This window comes from Punctularia strigosozonata (assembly GCF_000264995.1).
Source record: "Punctularia strigosozonata HHB-11173 SS5 unplaced genomic scaffold PUNSTscaffold_3, whole genome shotgun sequence".
Taxonomy (NCBI): Eukaryota; Fungi; Basidiomycota; class Agaricomycetes; order Corticiales; family Punctulariaceae; genus Punctularia; species Punctularia strigosozonata.
In genome coordinates, this window is record NW_006767435.1 from 2,388,403 (window position 1) to 2,407,779 (window position 19,377).

Consider the following 19,377-nt stretch of genomic DNA (forward strand, 5'->3'; position numbering starts at 1 on the left):
CGAATGCCATCAGACGCGGCGTGGCGTGGCGACTCTCCGGCGAGTACTGATCGACTTCTCGCAGTCAAGCAATCTTCCCGCCCAGGAATGATGGGACGTCGGTGTCCTCAACTTTAAGTAAGGTCCTCACATTTGGTATGAGATGGAAGGACGTCTAATCATTTTGGATCGTATAGCATCGATACAGGCGGTGGTACATCTCCCAACCGAACAACCATTATTCATACCAAGGACGCGCACACAGCAAGAAATAGGTGATTACATACTTTACCGAGGAGAGAGCTTACACCAACATGCCGGCGATGCCAGCGGTCTGCAGGGTCGAGATGAAACCGCAGATCATGGCCGAACCGGCGATCCGCGCGATGATCTTGCCCCGCGAGGGCGCAAGCGCGCTGAGCACGCCGATCTGGATACCGAGCGAACCGAGGTTGGCGAACCCGCAAAGCGCGTAGGAGGCGATCGTGAATCCGCGATGCGAGAGCGGGTTGTCACCCGCCTGGATCGTGGTGAGGTCTGGGCGAGCCAGAAAGCGTGAGAAATGGCGCAAACTCGACGAGAGTCACGTACCGAGATAAGCAGCGAACTCGTTCGCGATGAGCTTGGTGGCAATGAGCTGCGAGACGCGGATGATCTCATGGCGAGGTACACCAAGGAAGAAGGTGACCGGGTAGAAGATGTATCCGAGGACAAGCTGGAGGGTGAGATGGTGGATGCCGAAGCCGCGACCGATCCAGGTGAGGAGGCCGTTGATGGTGGCAACGAGTGACAAAATCGTGAGCACGTTGCACCTGCGCGAAGTATTGTGCGTCAGCCAGAGAATCAATCCACTCGTGTAGCTAATGCGTACAAGATCTGGCCAGCGACGATAACACCGAAGACGGCACCCTGCGAGAAGGCGTGGATAGCATTGGCGGGCTTGCCCTTCTTGTCCTCGGCGCCACGGTCAACGACGACGCGGCCGCGGGTCACCGGCTCGTCGACTTCGGGGAGGCGCATCTTCGAAATGGCGATGGACGCGGGGATACTCATCACGGACGAAGTGACCAAGTTGGACGCCGGGACGCCGAGCGCGATGTACGCCGACAGCACGGAACCGGCGATCGTCGAGAAACCTTGGAGGCAGCATCACTGTGGGTCTCGACCATCGTCTCAACGAGGGCTTACCGGACGTCATGACAAGGTGGATCTCGGACTCGGTCATGACATCGACATAGGGCTTGACCAAGCAGGCGGATTCACCCTGACCGATCCAGGGCGAGCCAGCAGCGACGACGGCTTCAGCACCGGATACGTTCATGGTCTTGAAGAAGAACCACGCGAAGTTCTTGATCAACCACTGCATGACACCCAAGTAGTACATCATCTGCACGAAAGCGATGAAAAATATGATGGCCGCAAGCTACAAGGAGCAATGACTATCAGCGAAGATACATGTCTGATGGATAATGGATTTCTTACGGTGTTAACGAAGAACCAGTGCTTGGCGATAGTCTCATCGTCGAAGAAGAAGGCGGCACCAACTGCGGATTCCGCGAGGAAGTCCGAGGCAAGCGTCGCGATCCACTTGAAGATCGAGAAACCGGCGTCGGTCTTGAGCACGAACATCGCCACGGCCTGTTGGATGAACAGTCCCACGATGACAGTAGCCCTGTGCTGTGTCAGCTCAAGAATAGACGGCCGTGCGACGTGCTACCGACCAGGGAATCGCCTTATGGTTCTTTGATGCCGCGAAAAAGCCGAGTTGGAAGATGATGAGGCCCACGACGGAGATACCACGGTCGGCATAGGTCGAACCATGCTCGAGCTTGAACCCGAAGGCCGATCCGAAGACGATGGCGATGAGGGCGAGCCAACCCAGCCCGTAGCGGACCTGACGGGGGAGCTGGAAGAACGGACGAGAGACCAAGGGCTGCCACACAGCCTCAATCGGACGAGAGATAACAGTCGTCGGTATGAAGCGGAAGGCGATAACGAGGATGAAGAACCACGAGAACAAGGTTTGCACAATCCTGGAACACGCGGAGATGAGCGTTATTTTCGTTCCAGGGAGCACTGACGTACCAGCGATGGCGGGTCGCCTTCAGAACAGTAGCAGAGATCCACCAGCCCAGGATCAAGGCAGCGAGTGCACCCAAGATGACCGGGCGGAACTTCTGGTAGAGCTCGTGCCGCCTGCTGCGCGCCTCCTCGACCTCCTCCTCATCCTCGTTGACGCGTGCGTCGTGGATCTCGGCTTCGGTCTGGGGGACCTGTTTCTCCTTATCGTCGTAACCGCTGGACGAGGACCGGGAGGCCTTGCGTTGTACGGCCTCACCGGCGGCGGGCGCGACGTATTCCGGGGCGGGGGCGGGGGCGGGGGCGCTCATCGTGCTTGAGAGTGACGAGAGTGAGCCGGCGGAGGGACCAGGTGGTTCACCGGGGGAGGGCAAGAGGTGCTCTGAAGCCCGACGGCGGAAGCGTCGAATTGATATAAAAAAGGCGGAGCGCAATCAGCAGCAGCGCCACCCGCGCCAGCTCGACTGGTTCCATGCGGGCCCATCACTTTTCTTGGCGCACGTCCGTATCGTTGCTCCCATCCCCTTCCCATCCCCGGAGACTGTCGCTCTCACAACCGCGTACACATCGCGAATCGCTCAGATGAGCCATCAAACATCCGTCAACGGATGGTCCATCAATTTCTCGTACGTTAGCCGCACGAAAGAATTCGAATGTACTGTACGCGGTAGCGCCCTCAGTCCTCTTATCGGGGGAGGGCACAGAAATGCGCACACGACGCCCTGTCGCTTGGCGAAAGCTTTTCCCTGATTGTTCCTCGCGCTGAGGCCCGGAGGCGCAGGTCCGGATAAGCACTGCAGCAGATCTCAAACATCCCAGTATCGGGCTCCGAGTGAACCAGACCCGGGCCAGACCACCGACTTCGCGCCAGAAATAATCCAACCATACGCAATGCCCCAATTAGCAACAAACCTCCGACGGCGCTGCCCCGGAGAAGACGGCGAAGCAAGTCGGTCTCCGCGTGCACCGTCTTCGTATGAACCCGCATGATGCCCCCGTTCTGCGGAGCTAAACATCAGATGGTCATGCTTCTGCAAGGTTCAAGCTTTACGTACCCTCCCAGAATCGACGAGTATCCCCGCACTGAGCCTACACCTTCAGCGCCTTGATCGTCTTGCCCATCGCCACCGCCATCCACTCGCCTGGCGCCGTGGTCTGTCCCGTATTCATCGACATACCCGGGATCTGCGGCGACCACGCGATGCTCGAAATCTCGCTCTGACCCGTGTAGGTCATGACTGGATCTGTGATCACCCGCTTCTTCGTCTCTGGTCGCGGCGAATTGAGCCTGGAGCTCGCGTGCCGGGGTGATTGACTAGGAAGCTGTGCATGGCCGGAAAGATCCCATAGCAGAAGCTGGCAGTCGTCCCCTACGGTGGCGCGGATCAGTTTACGGCGTCCGTAACGGAGGTCGTTGTGGATGGAACGTACCCGCCGTTGCGAGCAGCGGGTTCTCCGCTGAACCCCAGCTGAGCGCGTTCAGGGGCGCCCGATGCCCCCGCAGTTCCATAACGGGTTGTCCAGGATTTCGCATGTCCAGTATCTGGACGTCGGCACCATCCGAATGGAATGTCGCCATGTAATTCGAGTCAGCAGGGTTGAAGCATATCCGTAGCAAAGGAGACGTCAGTGGACGCGCAGATCCTGACGGAGACGCGGTCATGGACGGATTCTTGGGGGCAGGCGTTTCATAGAGAATGGTAGAATGTTCCAAACTTCGGAGGTCGAACGCGCGCAGACTACCATCGGCGCCGACAGAGACGAAGATGTCTGTAGAGCCTGGTAGCCAGGCCACGTCGTACACCTCGCGGTCATGGGCGATGAGTTGCGTGATCGCCTGGGACGTGTCGATGTTCCAGACGGTACACGTCGTGTCGACGGATGCGGTCACGATCAAGCATGGTTGTTTCTCGTTCCACGAAAAGTTGGTTAACGGGGCGCCAGTCGTCTGATTTTGCATCTTGGATTGCTAGAGCCGCACGCAAGTCAGACCAGACCCCGCGCATGATTGGTACGACATACCCCAGATAGCGCCGTCTTCAGCGTCAACCGGTGTCCGCTACCACCCGTCGGCTTCCCCACATACGCCCCCATCGCGGGCGGCATATCAGACGTGTACTCCCATACTCTCAGAGCATCGCCCGTCGTAGCCAAGAACTCTGTCGACGGCGATTTCTGGTTCCACGCGTAGCTCGCCGCCGACGCGGGCTGCCACTGCAGGCTCGTGGCGGGGTACCCGTGCGGGACCTCGACGAGGGTCGCGAAGTCGGCGTAATCAGCGTAATCGTCCTCAACCAGCACTCGCTCGTCCTGGAGCCCGACGACAGCGATCCGGTTCCGGTAATCTTCGGTGTAGGAGGAGATGCCGAGGCGGTAGGACGACCGTGGGCGGTGTTGTTGGCCGGGCGCTGGGGACTTGCACCAGTCCAGGCCGTAAACGGGCCCTGTAGCAGGTCCTTAACGTTTAGCTGGGCGTATCCTACAAAATCTCGTACATGGCGCTTCGTATTGCAGGACTGTTGCTTGGGTCATGGCGGGAGATGAGAGCTGAGCTGATGCATAGATATCGGCTACAGCTTTGCCTTCAACCGCCACCACAAGTGCGGCTGCGACCCAGTGCTCGTTTTCATGTTGGCGCCCCAGCTGGAAGCTCCTTGTTACCTATCAGCGCTCAGCGCGCTCGGAATCTGGTCCGCTACAATATCACAAGACCCATGCCGCCGTCTATTGTTACAGGACGTCGGTCCAAGCAGCATCCACATACTGTCGCAGTATTTATCTATCGCTTCGCCTCTGGCCCTCATGCAGTGCCACGTAACCGTCGTCGTTATAAAACATGGGAGAACCCCAGGTCTTCATACCGGCTCGCGCCAGCAGGCGCGTAAGACCAGCGGCGGAAACTAACTCGCCTCGAACCTTCCCTTCCTGTGCTTGACGCGGCACTTCAAGGTGCTCAAGGACACAGCAACGAACATGATCACGACCGTGGACGTACCAAGGCGGGTCCTTTGATTTGCTGAAGCCCTGCCCGATTGGATCCATCCGCGACCGCCCGTGCCTGCCTATAAGTATGCTCGTCGGTCTCGGCTCTCATCCAGGGTCCGGAGCCATAGCATGCGCAAACTTGACGAGTGTTGGCATGATTCAACATCTCTCATTCTGTCGGGCTTATAAGGGCAGTCGTGACGACTGATGGATTGCAGAACCACATCACGGACGGAAGGTCATCTGCCCAGCTACAAACGGTCACAAGGTCGATCGAAGGTAGTGCACTGAAAGACGTGAACAAGATTGAAGCGGAAATGGCCCAAGATTTATGGTACTACGGCCTGCCTGGGTCTTTTGGGTAACCCCCGCGATCCAACGCGGAATTATTGGCGATAATGGCCCCGCTGGCCACAGTGCTCCCGCGCGTAGAGGTGTGCACCATGTCCGGTACCCCCGACGCGCCGCAACCTCATCTGTCTCCTCGCTCACATAGTCATACAAGACCTTGTTCAAGCGGCGGCAGAGTTTGGGTCCACGTGAGTTCATGGTTTCATAGACATGCAGTGCGCTGCTGATACGTATTTCAGGTTGTCGGGGATGGGTATCTTGCCGCCGGCAGCGTGTTTAAGAGAGAGTTCGTATTCATGGCCCAGTCGATTGAGGAGGATGGATCATGGAAAAGTGCGGAGATCCAGGAAGCGGAACTGCTCAAGAATATCCATCAATGCATCCGAATACTTGTGCATGGCTATACCGGACGTGCGCATGTACATATCACGTTGGGACGCGCGGGGAAGATCGTTAATGCGCGGTCCATCTACTCAACCATATGCTCTCTCGTTAAGCATGACCAGCTCCGATCTATTCTCTGGAAAATTGCCTGCCTTGCGTGCGAGGTCATTCGCAAATCGAATATCATTCTTGCATTCGCCTCCCTAGCATGAAGAGGCTACCGTCTGTCGACCAGCACAGGTCTATTCATTGGCTCATTACCCATGTCCACCTTCAAATCACGACCCTTGGCCTGTAAAACGGCTGGCTGAAGACCCATAGTCAGCTTCAAGTCATTGCACCAACAAACTCTCTTGGTGCCGAAGTATAGTACCGTTCGGCTACTCTTACGCCATTGTAGGTGAACGGACCTGAGCACTAAGTACACGTCAAAAACAATTCCTCGCTCATTGTGGCTGCTGCACGTCCAAAGACGGTCCGGACGGGGCTGGAAGACATCACCGCCAAAGATTGCGACAAAATAGACGTTGAAATGGTGGATAGTCGCCAGCAATTGCATGTGTTACGTTGCAGACGTGAAGTGAGATCAACGAGCTCAAGAAGCTGCTAGGGAAGGAGGGTGAAAGCTTGATGCAAGATTGTATCCTCCCTGTCGGTATTGGAAGGTCTCCTCGCGCACATCAACGGCGAGGCGTGAACCTGAGATTGCCGCGCTATGTGCGACATCTTGCTTTTCACTGGTGCGCATGACTACACAAGATGCTCTATTGCATCCTCGTTTGAACGGTGCATCTACAAGACTGGTACAAGGTGAGTAAGGCTCAGGATCAGGTCCTTCCTTTTGCTGTTCTCCACGCAAGGTCTAATCGGTCGAGAAGCCCCTGAACCTCTTTAACGGCTCCCTTGCGCTCCTTACGAGCTTCCGTCCACTCGCCTTCGGAGTTGATAGCATCTAGTCGCAAAAGCGACTGTAACAAGAGCTCGCCGAGCCGTGCATGCTCCTGTTCTTGTTCGCGTGTCGGTGGGGCCTGCGCAGACGTCGTGGCCTGGGATGGCTGTGGGTGTGCTGCACTTGATGTCGACGACGTAAGAGCCTTGAGACCAGCGATGAGGCGGTCGACGCCTGGTAGGAGCGATCCGCGGACGTTGTCCATCTCGGATTGAATTTGAGCGATGGTGCTTTGTTCCGTCCTGCGCTCCGGTGGTGCGCTCTTCTCACTCTGGCGATGCGGATGGCGGTCTTTCTCAGATGTGTCACCGCCAATTATCGAGATTGTCGATCCATCGTGAATGCCATAAGCCAATACTGAAACAGAGTGTGCTTCAGCAAGAGGCGCGACAACGGCCACAGTGTCGCAAACGTACTCGGCGCGTTATCGTCTTTCATAACTGCCCCAGCGTGTACAAGCTTGAAGGATTCGGTAGGGAGATGAGTGTAATCCGCGATCTCTTTCCTAAGCTCGCTCAAAGGCGTGTTCGGCTGGGGAAGGGGGAAGCGTATCCTGTAGAAGAAGACCTTCCATCAGCCGCCTTGCCTCCGTCGTGTTACAGACCAGGCGTAGTTGAGGTGAGAATGGGAGGGTACTACAATGACTACGCACTTCTCCCTCCCCCATTTGACGACGTAAGTCATCTGAGCCTGGCTATTGCGTTGACCTATGTTGTGCCTCGCTTGGGTGTAACCGACTCGAATGAGGACGAGGACGAGAGCCAACACTGACGGCAAGAGGATTAGTGCGAAGCTCCGGTACGAAGAGCCAGCATGAGCGCACGGGGGCCAAGGACGTAGTTTGAGTTCCAAGTTGAAGGAAACATGCGATGACGCTCAGCCTCGGATCGGGGTCCAGCGTCAAGCACGGGACTGCTTCTTGTGGTGGTGCGCACAACTTCGGACGCACACTCGACCACAACGTTAACGCCGTTATACCAACGGGTACCAATCAGTTTGAGACTCTACAAGCTGACGCCGCCTGGAAGCTGTGTTAGTGAAATTTAAATTTTCTTGCCCTTCAAATCATCTCAAATGTACAACAAGCACATAATTGCCAGAATACGCCATTAGTGTCATAATTTACATGTACGAAGGGAATAAGTGAATGGGGGTAATCAAACGACATGAGTATATCATCAAGATGTTCACTGGAAGAACAACGTCTGTGCATCGGTCTGGGCAAACTGTAGGTTGCACGCTGGACACTTCCGCTGCCGGGTCTGAATACGGGCGTCCACGCACTCTTTGCAAAAAGCTAAGCCGTCCACTTGTCAACAATGCAGAGCGCAAGGAGTCCAACCAATCACGTACAATGCATGCACTTCGTGATCACTGTGTTTCGCATCCGCATCTTGCAGGTCGAGCATTTGAGGATGACCATGCACTTGTCAACCTCATTCTGCAACTCTTGTTCGCGAGTTTTGCCGGGATTCGAGCTTCTAGTGACGGCTTTAGCTTTTGCCATCTCCATTTCGGCTTGCTGCTTCTCGCTGTTGAGTGCTTGCTCCTTCTTCCGCAGCTCAATCTTCAGCTTCTCGAGGCTCTCATCTTTCTCCTGTACTTTTCCGAAAGCCTGATATGTACAGTTGATGTGAGCACCGAAGGTACGACCAAATATGCGTCACCCTTACCGATTGTAGTCTTCGATCATTTTCCGCCGCACTCTGCTGCAAGGCAACCAGCCGGACACGTATCTCCTCCTTTTGCCGCAAGCAAGCCTCCGCAGCGTTCTTTTGCACAGCCAAGTCCATCTCAAGCGTACTCTGCAAAGCACATTAGTTCCGATCCGCACCTGTACTGTGCAGCATACCAGTTTGGTGCTGAGGTTCTTCTCGAGCTCTCCTAGTCGTTCTAGAACCTTGGACTGTTTCTCGAAGTTGCGTGCAAGGTTCTTGCGCTCCAGTTCAGTTGCCTCTTTATCGCGCATAGCCGAGTAGAACTTGTTGTCCGACCTCGCTTTCTGCAAGTACAGATTAGATCGTTCCAGATAATACGAATACGAAAGCGTACCTCAAGCCCAGCCTTTGTCAACTTTTCCTCCATACCATGCAGCTCGAAGACCTTGTTCTTTACCTGCCGGTCCAGTGCCTCCCACGCAGCACTGAGCTTATCAAGCTCGGTGTATATTGCGCTCTCAGCTTGTGTGAAGTGCTGTATTTGCAGACGTGCTGCCCGTAATTCATCCTCCTTCTGAGTAAGGCGTTGGGCCATGGCCTGCACCTCCGGTGGCTGTTGGGATACCGGTCCAAACGCAGCACGGAAGGTGTCCAGCTCCTTGGAAACTTCTGACAAATGCCGCCGTGCCTCAGCTTCGTTTTTGACGTGCTGGGCGATGTCGGGATTCTCCCGCTGAATGCTTGCAAGGGAGCCTTCCAAGGCCGACGCACGCTCTTCTGCAGCACTGGGCGACGGTCAGACGTAATGTCACGTAGGGTGTCGACAGAACACACTGGAGACGCGACTTCAGGTCGTCGATGTATGATCCTCCTTCCGATTGTTCGCGTAGGAAGAACGACATAAGATCCTCGTTGCCTGCATTCGCCGCCAGCAATGATCTAAGCCTGGTCGATTCGGATGTGAGAACAGCGATGCGTTCCTGTGATGCGATGTCAGTCCTCGCCTTGATGCTTAATTCTGATATACTAAACGTACTTCGCGTGTCTGAGCAAGCATCTTAAATTCGGTGATAGAGGCCATCTTCACGGCATCCTTGTGCTTGCGCTCCGTGAGCTCCGCAGCTTGCTGATCACGCTGCTCACGTAGGCGTGCGTTCTCATTGTCACGCTTCGTGATAAGTGCCTTGAGCTCTTGTATTTCCTGGTCTTTCGATGCCTGGCAATTTGAGCGGCGCATGGTCAGATACAAGCCTGATGACTAGTGTCCAATCGCCAACATACCACGGCGCTTTCTTGCAGTTCAAGGCGGTAGGCTTTGGTTTCCGCCAGCTCTTTCCGCAGCGTCTCCAGTTTCTCCGTGGACTCCTGCAACTCATGCTCGCGGAGCGACGCAACCTCTAGAAGCACTCGGTAATGTGGAGACTCTGTGACTGTCTCCTCTGGCATGTTTGCAAGCTGCAATGAAGACGTTTGTGAGTGGGACCGAGAAATAGTGTAGTATGGAGACGAACGTCGACTTGCAGATGCAAGACCTGAGATTTTAGCTTCCCGACTTCGCTCTCTAAGTCAGCAATGGTTTTGTCGCGGAAGGCGACGGCAGCTTGAAGCTCAACGATGGTGGGGTCGGTGGCCTCGGAGGTTGTAACAACTGGATGTCCATTCGGAGCCGGTGAGGGCTGAGAATGCAACGGAACTGCGATATCAGACATTGGTCCTAGGAAGATCGCAACATGCACTCACTGCTGGCGAGACGGAAGTCGACGGATGACTTTGCTCGCGATTGTCTTGTTGCGTGTCCGGAAATGCCGAACCCGGTTTCGGCTGCGAAGCCTGCACAGTGCGGCTACTCTGACGATCCACTCGCTTCTCCACAGCTATAAGGTCCTCATGATATCGATCTTTCTGGGCGTGGACATCGCGTAACTTCGCTCGTAGAAGCGCGAGCTCAGTCCGTAATGTAGCGCACTGTGCACGAGGGATCAGGACGAGTGTTTCTTGGTAGCTTTCTGTCCCATACCTCGGATTGTACCTTCTGATAACTTTGGGATAGTCGTTCTTGTATAAGGCTAACGTCCACCTCCCTGCTCCCTTGTACGAAGGTAGTCACCAGTTTCTGTGTCGCTGACATCTTGTGGTCCAACGCGTGTTGCACGGCATCCAGTGGTTCGGAAGCGTCCTCAACCACCTCGAGTATATCTGAAGGGGCCATCAGAAACATGCCATCGCAGTCGTGATTATGGCAAGCACCGTGCTCAGTCTCATCTACCACAGACGCATCCTCAGGCCGTACGAATGTTCTTATGCTTTCAAATAGCTGCGTAGAAGGATATGAAGTGTGGATCTTGCGGCAAAGTAATAGACGCACCTGTGTCCAGCAAGCTTCCAGTGCTGTTATGCCAACTTCGCATGCCACCTTGCGACGTTCAAGGTCGGCAATCCTCCTGCGACTCCTCTCGCTCTCTCTCGCATACTGCTTCATACGGCGGTATATCGCCTCCTTTCTAAAATTCTGCAGTTGTGACGTTGTCAGAAGCGGGCCAACATGCTACATGAAGCCGGAAGACCTCAAGATTCTCATCCTTCGGTTCGTCGTGGTCTGCAGGAAAACCGTTTGGTTGAGGTGTTGGTGTGCCGCTGATGTCCATGACTATGCGTTTCTTCGGGGGAGATGTATCGTCTGAGTCAACTACGTGCCTCTTGCGGGTCTCCATGAAGAGCGAACACTGGAATGGTGGGTGACAGACCAAATTCGAGCGGCGCCGCTTTTGACTGTGGCGTGGGACACAATCCCTCACGATGAAACTATGTCGACGTTCAACGTTCAGCGTTAACCATGGCCGGCTTCAGTAATTTCTAGTTATCGCGGTTTGCAAAAGGGTGTTCCGTGACGAGAAGACTGCAAAGAGGATCATTGCCATCACTGCATGGGCAGCCAGGGCGCCTGCACATCATCGTGGATATCGTCAAAATCAACACCGAGACACTATGACTGATGACATTTGACGTTTTAAGAGACTATCCCTACTATCGACATCACAAAATACTGTAGAGCGGTAGCTCACCACGCAGCACGCATGTTCGTCCAAATGAGCATACCGAGCGTAACGAACGAATGATCTCCGGCGCAGCGACAGAGTTAGGTAGTTGTGCAGCACTACGAGGACGCTTGAACTGGCACGCGTTTGGTGGCATTCTTGCAAGTCTCCAACATAAGTGACAATATGGGTCGAGTAACCGAGGGTTCTTGCATTGATATCGCAGGCAAGCCATAAATGAGAAGGATTGGCAACGGTCCAGGTCGATGGAATTATCGTAAGCTGTCCGCCATGGAGCGCTTGGAGGTCGGGGTTCCGTTTGCCGAAGGGGAGGCCGCGGGGGTGGGTGACGATGTCCCGCCCGGTGTCCTACCAGCCGCATGGGCCCTGGGTCCGCCAGCGAGCGGAGGCATGGACGACTTGAGTCGTTGTAAGCTCTTGATGGGGAACTTGGTCCGACACGTAGAACACACAGGAACAGGTTGGCAAAAGACTGGTTATGAGCGTCAGTAGGAAGGAGATCAGAGTACTTTGTCTCCCTGCCAGAAAGACGGGAAAGGATCATAGGCGTAAACATACTGGATAAACAGACGGAGCAGACGAAGCCAACATCGACGATGTTTTTATGACAGAAGCATGCTGCTCGAAAATCAATCTTGTCCTGCGTAGGGACGGACAGAGTGCGCCGGATGGATGGTGGTGGGAGGAAAGACATCTTTTCAGACGTTAGTAGAGCCGACACAAACCACAAGCCGTAATCCCTTGTTACTCACGATGAGATACTGCAACAGCGCATCTCGATGCTCGAGGTGAATGTACGATCCGCCGGTGAGATGGGAGGCTTGCTGCAGAAAGACAGACTCGGGTCCGTACAGTTGGCAAACGTCCATCGTCACTTTCTGCGGAGCAAGGAGTTAGCGAAATGCATCAAGCTCGGAATTGAGGTGGAGGCTTGCAAGTTTCTGAGCGGAGAAGATCGAGTTCATGATGGGTATGTAGGACGTTGATTGGTCCGGAGACACCGAGAGGATGAGTATGCGCGGTTCGGAGGGACTCCGCGGCTCATTATCCGCAGATACATTCATTATACGATTTATGTCTGCGCATCACCTGGTGAGCCATGAGCGAAGAAAGGCATACAGGCTTCTCACAGCATAATGCCTTTGTTAGAGCGCCCACGAGCGCTGTGGACTCTATAAAGTCCGGTTACGATCGCGTGTTACTCCGACCGTTATTCCGCAGGTGTCACACCTTGGGCCTCCCATTCTCCGAGTACATCCAATTCATTGGTGATGTGGTCGATGATGGCCGCGTCTACAACCTTGAACGGCAGATACGCATCCGGGTCCCCCTTCTCCGAGCTGGTGGAAACGTGATCGGTAGACGAATACAGGATGCCACTGTTGAACGATGGCCAAGAGTCAGCGCCTCTTTTCGCAAGCCAGAGTGCTGGGGGTGTGGTGGCTGGCAGCAGGTCGGAAAGGCACCTTTTTCCCGGAAAAGCGCCGAGGACGCATAATGTGTTCTCCGGCTTGGACGCGATGTGCGAGTTGAGGAACGCGAGAAGCTGGGACAGGAACGACCTGAGGCTGAGCGGGTGGGGATTGGAGGGACCTGGCTGGGCCGAGAGAAGCCATTGCGGAGGAGAAAGATCGACGACGACGGACAGATGGGCCGCACGGTCCATCGCTCAGCGGCCGTGAAGGAGCTGGAACGCAAGGTTATTGTGCGTGTTGATCCAGGACAAGCCCGTCCGCCACCGTCCGCCGCGTTGCAGGAAGGCAATGCTGCCTGATTTGGGCCACATCCGGACGAAAGCTGGATAGATATGCCTTATCGGGAAGGAAGTGGCTGTGCCAAGGCCCGCGACGAAGCGCTCATCATCGTCGGCGGCGACGGCGACCGGGGGCCCGCAGCTGTGCCGGCCCCTTTCGCTCCGCCCAGGCGGGCCTCGCGTGGGCCGCGTGTTCAGCAGCATCGATATGATTGTGCCCTGCGCGAGAAATGCATGGACACCGTGACCACCTCGCTCGCCGCGGACAACGACGAGTAGAGGGGCGTACACGTCGAGCACGATAGCAATCGTCGTCGGAACGACGTGACACAGGTGCCAGCCAAGGTTTCTGATGGGTGCACGCCATGAGAACAAACTCGGGAGTGGCACAGGCCACGCGATGAGTCCGCAAACGCCCAGAACGGCGTTCGTCATGGCGAAGGGACTGCCCGGCGTCGGCCGCGATGTTGTCGGCCACAGTTTCGCACGGCGCGTGCCCGTCGTGGGTCACGGCGTGCAACGCCTCTTCTGCCCTCTCCCTTTGTCGTACCCCCCGGTCCCTCCCCTACTCGTGCTTTCCCCCATCCCGCCCGCGCCGCCCATCACATCCCGCCACCAGCGCTTATCATAGCCCATGCTCGCCGTCGGACAGTACGGCCATCCCATCCAGTCGTCGGGCAGCATGGATGTCGACCATGCCAATGATTCCGACGACAATATGCACATCGACGACACAGACAGCGACGACAACAGAGACGCCGACGCCGACGGCGAGTATGTCGACGACGACGAACCAGCGCCGGCGTTGAGCGTCCCACCTGTGCCACACCGACGGTCTTCGCCGGTATGTTCTGCCACGATCACTCGCATATACTTGAAGCTGATAGTCATGGTCAGGAGGAAGAGGTAATGGACACACGTTCGGTGTGGCGGGTGGGATGGCTGACTCCCTGCTCTAGCGATACTACAGCTCTGCCAGCTTCGATGAAGACTCCGATGACGGCTCCTATGCAGACGAGGAATATGGCGAGAAGAAGAGCAAGAAGGCTCCGAAGAAGAAGAAGACGCCTGCTGCGACGACACAGACCAGACCCAAGCGTACGCTCTTCACCTCTGCACCTCGTCGCGCCTTCCTGATCCTACGAGCGGCTCTAGCTGCTGCACGGCACATCGCCGACTCCGACTCAGATTCAGACTACGGCGCAAGGTCTCATAAGAAGAAGAAACATCGTCCTCACCCGGGCGAGGAGCTCCGTATATCCTCTCGTGGCGTGAAAATACCCAACTACGTTGACGATGTCCAGGATTTCGAGCAATTTGATGAGGATGAACAATACGTCGCCGACGCGAAAGCGTACGCAGAAGCCAACGCCCCTACAAAGGAAGAAGATGAGATCGAGGCCGTGTTCGGTCACTCCCGGGATGAGGGTCGAGAGAATGACCCTGAAGATCTATGGTATGAGAATATCGTGAGTGTTACGTTCTCGATTTCGTAGGCATTTGAACGTCCTGGCCGCTTGACATTCCTATGGCTTTTCCCCCGTCTCGTCATTTACTTTTGAAGGCTCGTTCTCACCGACTATGTCTTCGATAGCGTTATCATATAAAGTGGAAGAATTTCTCCCACCTTCACAACACGGACGAGACATACGAGTTCCTCAAACGGTTCAAAGGCCTTAAGCGTGTGGACAACTATATCAAGAACTATAAGTTGTACCAGGCGCGGCTAGCTCAGCCTGGCCTCACTCGCGAGGATACAGAGGCCATCACCATCGATCGTGAACGGGAAAAAGAGGAGCTCGAAACCTACAAGACCGTTGAACGCATCGTCGCTCAGCGCGAATCCGTTCAAGGCACCGTCGAGTACTTCTGCAAGTGGTGTGGCCTCAACTATGAGCATTGCACCTGGGAAGACGCCGACGAGATTCGTCGGTTGGCAAGGCCGCAAATCGAGGCGTACAGACGACGTGAAGCTGAGGGCAAGTTTCCATACAAGAGCGTGATCTATCCCAAGAACGGGCGACCTTCCTTTACGAAGATCACAGAAGACCCGGAGTACCTGAGCGCGACAGGCGGCAAGCTGAAGGACTTCCAGCTTACTGGCCTCAACTGGCTGGCATACCTCTGGAGCAAGGGCGAAAACGGCATCTTGGCAGATGAGATGGGCCTCGGGAAGGTAATTGTACTGCTTCTGGATATGAAAGGGAGCTGACGCTACCTGGCATGCCAGACTGTCCAAACGGTGTCATTCATCTCGTACCTTTTCCACGAGATGCAGCAATACGGTCCCTTCCTCGTCATTGTCCCGCTGTCGACCATTACCGCGTGGCAATCCCAATTCGCGACGTGGGCGCCGGACATCAATGTTATCACCTACATTGGGACCGCCGCAGCCCGGGACGTGATCAGGACCTACGAGTTCGGACCATCGAACAAGAAACTGAAGATGAACGTGCTGTTGACCACGTACGAGCTCACTCTCCGAGACTCAAAGGAGCTAGGAGAGATCAAATGGCAGATGCTCGCAGTCGATGAGGTGCGCGAGGGCGGCATATACCTATGACCATGCTGACGCGCGTCATTCAAGGCGCACCGTTTGAAAAACTCGGAAAGCCAGCTGTACGAGGCACTGCGGTCCTTCTCCGCTGCTTCGAAGCTGCTCATCACTGGCACGCCCCTGCAAAACAACGTGAAAGGTGCGTTGCGCGATTCGGGACGGCATTTGCCACCGTTTTAATATGCTCTACCCACAATAACTTTCGCAGAGCTGTTGTCCTTGATGCACTTCCTCATGCCCGAGAAGTTCGCGCTCACGAACGAGTTTGACCTCACGGACGTGGACCATGAGGAGAAGATCAAGGATCTCCACAAACAACTCGAGTCTCTGATGTTGCGCAGGCTGAAACGCGACGTCCTTACCTCCCTTCCGACGAAGAGCGAACGCATCCTCCGCGTGGAAATGTCGGCGTTGCAGACCCAGTTCTACAAAAACATATTGACCAAAGTAAGATCTGCACGGAGTCGCTCCCGCCCCGAGAGCTAACGTGGCTGTGCAGAACTTCCAAGGGTTGATGAAGAGCGCACACGGCAACAGCCAGATCAGCCTGCTCAACATCGGTGTGTCCTTCTAGTAGGAGCGTCTTTGTTACATTGAAACGAATCTCCTGTGCTAGCTGTGGAGCTTAAGAAAGCGGCTAACCACCCCTTCCTTTTCGACGGCGTTGAAGGGAAGACTGAGAATGCAGAAGAGACGCTCAAGGGCTTGGTCATGAGCAGCGGCAAGATGGTCTTGCTCGACAAGCTGCTCGCGCGCCTTCGCCAGGACGGGCATCGCGTGCTCATCTTCAGCCAGATGGTTCGCATGCTCGACATTCTCAGCGATTACATGTCTCTCCGCGGCTATCTGCACCAACGCCTCGACGGTATGGTAGCCTCGGAGGCGCGTAAGAAGTCGATCGCGCACTTCAATGCTCCGAATTCACCCGACTTCGCCTTCCTCTTGTCGACCCGCGCTGGCGGACTCGGCATCAACCTGGAGACTGCGGACACGGTCATCATCTTCGACGTGAGCTTTTCATTCCGCGTTATAGCGTGTCCTCCGGGCAACAGTACACGAGGCTCACGGCACTGCTGCAGAGCGACTGGAATCCGCAGAATGACCTGCAGGCGATGGCACGTGCACACCGTATCGGCCAGAAGTCGCATGTTAGTGTGTATCGGTTCGTGAGCAAGGACACGATGGAAGAGGATGTCCTGGAACGCGCGAAGAAGAAGATGGTGTTGGAGTATGCGAGTAAGTCGCGTTTCGTGGCGCCACCTCCCCCTTTGGCCCGGTGCTGACCGATGGCTGCAGTCATCAACCAGATGGACACCACCCAGGCTCATCTTAGCTCCAAGGCGAACGCAAAGGACATGTCCAGCAAAGATAATCTGAGCAAAGACGAACTGACTGCGGTCCTGAAGTACGGTGCCCAGAAGATGTAGGTTCCCCAACTTCCATCCCCGTCCTTTCCCTGATCGTCCACCAGGTTTGAAAAAGACGACGTAGCACAGAATCAGAAGCTTGACGAGATGGACCTCGACGATATCCTCAACCGAGCCGAGGACCACGAGACACTAGCTCAGGCTGGAGAAGGCGGCGCGTCGCTTGGTGGAGAGGGCTTCCTCGCCACCTTCGCTGCTGTCAGCGATGTCAAAGCCGACATGAGCTGGGAGGATATCATCCCTCTCGATGAGCGCCAGAAGTTCGAGAGGGAGGAGAACGACAGAAAGGCGGAGGAACTGGCCGCGCAAGAGACTACCCGGAAGCGAACGACGCAGCCCGTTTCTTACGAAGGCATGGACGTTGACCAGAAATCTTCGTCCTCGACGGCGAAGAAGCCGAAGGCTGCGCCTCAGCGCAAGAGCGCCAGCCAGAAGGCGATGGAGCTGAAAGAGAGAGATCTGCGTGTGCTCATCCGTAGCTTGCAGCGATGGGGTGACATCCGGTTGCGCTACGATGTGATTGTGAGTACGCTACCGCTTGCTCTTGATCGCCGAAACTCAAGCCCCTTCAGGTCACCGAGGCTAAACTGCAGGATAAGAACAAGGGCATGATCCTGGACGTGACGGATGAGATCATCGACATATGTACCCAAGCCGTTGACGAGAACGAGGCGCAGAAACGCGCCAAGATCGAGGCAGGAGAAACCCTTACAAACGCTCAGAAGAGCAAAGCCGTCCTCGTCACCTATCGCAACGTCGGCAACATCAACGCCGAGACGGTGGTCTCCCGTAATCGAGATTTGAAAGTCCTCTACCACCATCTACATAGCCTCGGCGACGACATTTACAACTGGTCGATTCCGATCGAAAACATCCGACCGACTCTTAACTGGTCGGGACGTTGGGGCCCTCAGGAAGACTCCATGTTGCTCGTCGGTGCTTTCATCCACGGATTCGGCAACTGGGAGGCCATGCAGAAGGATCCCCGCCTTGGACTCGACGGGAAGTTCTTCCTTGAGGAGGGCAAAAAAGGCGACGACTCTGCGACGAAACCTATTCCCAACGCCATTCATCTCGTGCGGCGGGGCGACTACCTACTTGGCCTTCTTCGAGAACACGACGAGAAAATACGGTCGTACGAGAATTCGTTAAGGAACAGGTCGCTGCCGCGAGCATCCGTTTCGCCTCCACCGTCTGCCCATGGTTCAGTGTCGCAAGGTCTCAAGCGACGTGCTGAGAGTGAAGCAGTAGCATCCGTCGAGGACAACGGTCCGCGAAAGCGGAAGCGGAGACCAACGCCCACGTTTACTGACTCGGAATCCTCTGATGAATGGTGCGTGTCGTAGCACCCGGCGTTCGGGATGACAGTCCCTAACGATTGCCCGCAGTCCCTCCATGGATGAGTCTGCTACGAAGGAGGAGTTGCGGCCAGTGAAGAAGCAGTTGGTCGGTGTACAGTTTCATAGCCGGAAAACCGTGCTCATATCCCTGCAGAAACAACTGAAGCTTTCAGGTGGCGACATGCCTAGGGATGATAAAGTTGCGATCTTGAAGGAGTCGCTGGCAGCAATCGGGCGCCGAATAGAAGCCGTCCTGAGCAACAAGCAAGCTGCTGGTGAGGATGTGGAACGCTGGAAACGTCATCTTTGGGCGTACGTAGAGCAATTCACTTCAGTTCTGGAATCCCGCTGACCCGTCATTTGATTAGATTCGTCACGTTGTTCTGGCCTAAGAAGGTGAAGGCAGCGAAATTAGAAGAAATCCATGCGAAGATGGTCATGAAAGAGGGAGCCGCTCGGACTACGAGCGATTCCAATGTCGCGAAGAAACCTCGCGCCAGTTCAAGCGGCAAGAGCATACCTAACGGCGCGTCGAGCTCAGCCGCCAAGACCAATGGCAAGTCCTATCGGTGATACGCGGACTCTCGCTATGATTCCTCCTTTATGCGCGCTTCGCTGCGTTCTCCATTAACGTTCGTGTAGGAAGTTTTGCCCAGTCTCCTGTCGTATTAAGCAATTGTTTCCATTACACCTCATCATATTGTATTACCAGTGTGCACGTTGTACTTTCTGTGCAGGGTTGGTTTGTGATATTTGCGTGCATCGGACTGTCTGAGGGAGATCGGTGAGAAATAAAGTACATAAACGCGAACGGTCCACGTACCTGATATATCCTTTTGGGCTTACAGGGAGTATCATT

At 55.3% G+C, this 19,377-nt stretch overlaps 5 protein-coding genes across 5 annotated transcripts; 1 reads left to right on the forward strand and 4 right to left on the reverse strand.

Annotated features, from left to right (window-relative positions):
- Positions 1-150: 150 nt before the first annotated feature.
- On the reverse strand, positions 151-4,595 carry PUNSTDRAFT_142157 (uncharacterized protein). Its single transcript, XM_007381423.1, has 11 exons — positions 4,554-4,595; positions 4,081-4,502; positions 3,490-4,027; positions 3,114-3,428; positions 2,065-3,058; positions 1,701-2,012; positions 1,462-1,651; positions 1,168-1,402; positions 851-1,115; positions 571-791; positions 151-516 (listed from the first exon to the last, which is right to left on the reverse strand). The coding sequence occupies exons 5-11, from the start codon at positions 2,367-2,369 to the stop codon at positions 284-286; spliced, it is 1,761 nt and encodes a 586-aa protein (XP_007381485.1). The 5' UTR covers positions 2,370-3,058; positions 3,114-3,428; positions 3,490-4,027; positions 4,081-4,502; positions 4,554-4,595; the 3' UTR covers positions 151-283.
- Positions 4,596-6,605: 2,010 nt separating this feature from the next.
- Positions 6,606-7,496, reverse strand: PUNSTDRAFT_99317 (uncharacterized protein; the record flags this gene model as incomplete). Its single annotated transcript, XM_007381424.1, has 4 exons — positions 7,380-7,496; positions 7,144-7,280; positions 6,851-7,084; positions 6,606-6,784 (listed from the first exon to the last, which is right to left on the reverse strand). Exons 1-4 carry the CDS (start codon positions 7,409-7,411, stop codon positions 6,606-6,608), a joined length of 582 nt encoding a protein of 193 aa, XP_007381486.1. The 5' UTR covers positions 7,412-7,496.
- Positions 7,497-7,823: 327 nt separating this feature from the next.
- On the reverse strand, positions 7,824-11,096 carry PUNSTDRAFT_99320 (BRE1-domain-containing protein; the record flags this gene model as incomplete). Its single annotated transcript, XM_007381425.1, has 14 exons — positions 7,824-8,024; positions 8,081-8,342; positions 8,401-8,532; positions 8,580-8,729; positions 8,780-9,170; positions 9,220-9,365; positions 9,422-9,601; positions 9,667-9,840; positions 9,897-10,061; positions 10,126-10,350; positions 10,403-10,581; positions 10,633-10,699; positions 10,751-10,894; positions 10,950-11,096. The coding sequence occupies 14 exons, from the start codon at positions 11,094-11,096 to the stop codon at positions 7,915-7,917; spliced, it is 2,472 nt and encodes an 823-aa protein (XP_007381487.1). The 3' UTR covers positions 7,824-7,914.
- Positions 11,097-11,528: 432 nt separating this feature from the next.
- Positions 11,529-13,107, reverse strand: PUNSTDRAFT_119149 (transcription factor Tfb4; the record flags this gene model as incomplete). Its single annotated transcript, XM_007381426.1, has 7 exons — positions 11,529-11,913; positions 12,000-12,135; positions 12,194-12,319; positions 12,377-12,519; positions 12,572-12,613; positions 12,672-12,820; positions 12,908-13,107. The coding sequence occupies 7 exons, from the start codon at positions 13,105-13,107 to the stop codon at positions 11,693-11,695; spliced, it is 1,017 nt and encodes a 338-aa protein (XP_007381488.1). The 3' UTR covers positions 11,529-11,692.
- Positions 13,108-13,781: 674 nt separating this feature from the next.
- Positions 13,782-19,327, forward strand: PUNSTDRAFT_99321 (uncharacterized protein). Its single transcript, XM_007381427.1, has 17 exons — positions 13,782-14,038; positions 14,092-14,100; positions 14,154-14,292; positions 14,350-14,663; positions 14,789-15,370; positions 15,425-15,730; positions 15,782-15,890; positions 15,960-16,198; positions 16,251-16,311; positions 16,368-16,759; positions 16,831-16,987; positions 17,048-17,174; positions 17,223-17,700; positions 17,751-18,511; positions 18,567-18,624; positions 18,673-18,830; positions 18,887-19,327. The coding sequence occupies exons 1-17, from the start codon at positions 13,829-13,831 to the stop codon at positions 19,089-19,091; spliced, it is 4,305 nt and encodes a 1,434-aa protein (XP_007381489.1). The 5' UTR covers positions 13,782-13,828; the 3' UTR covers positions 19,092-19,327.
- The last annotated feature ends 50 nt before the right edge of the window (positions 19,328-19,377 follow it).

Bases quoted from the DNA above. Each gene is read 5' to 3' on its own strand.
- PUNSTDRAFT_142157 (XM_007381423.1), bottom strand. From the start codon at position 2,369: ATGAGCGCCCCCGCCCCCGCCCCCGCCCCGGAATACGTCGCGCCCGCC. The intron at 1,652-1,700 runs GTCGGTAGCACG...GACACAGCACAG, and splicing joins AACCATAAGGCGATTCCCTG to GGCTACTGTCATCGTGGGAC. The intron at 1,403-1,461 runs GTAAGAAATCCA...TGCTCCTTGTAG, and splicing joins ACTGGTTCTTCGTTAACACC to CTTGCGGCCATCATATTTTT.
- PUNSTDRAFT_99321 (XM_007381427.1), top strand. From the start codon at position 13,829: ATGCTCGCCGTCGGACAGTACGGCCATCCCATCCAGTCGTCGGGCAGC. The intron at 15,731-15,781 runs GTGCGCGAGGGC...GCGTCATTCAAG, and splicing joins AGATGCTCGCAGTCGATGAG to GCGCACCGTTTGAAAAACTC. The intron at 16,760-16,830 runs GTGAGCTTTTCA...GCACTGCTGCAG, and splicing joins ACACGGTCATCATCTTCGAC to AGCGACTGGAATCCGCAGAA.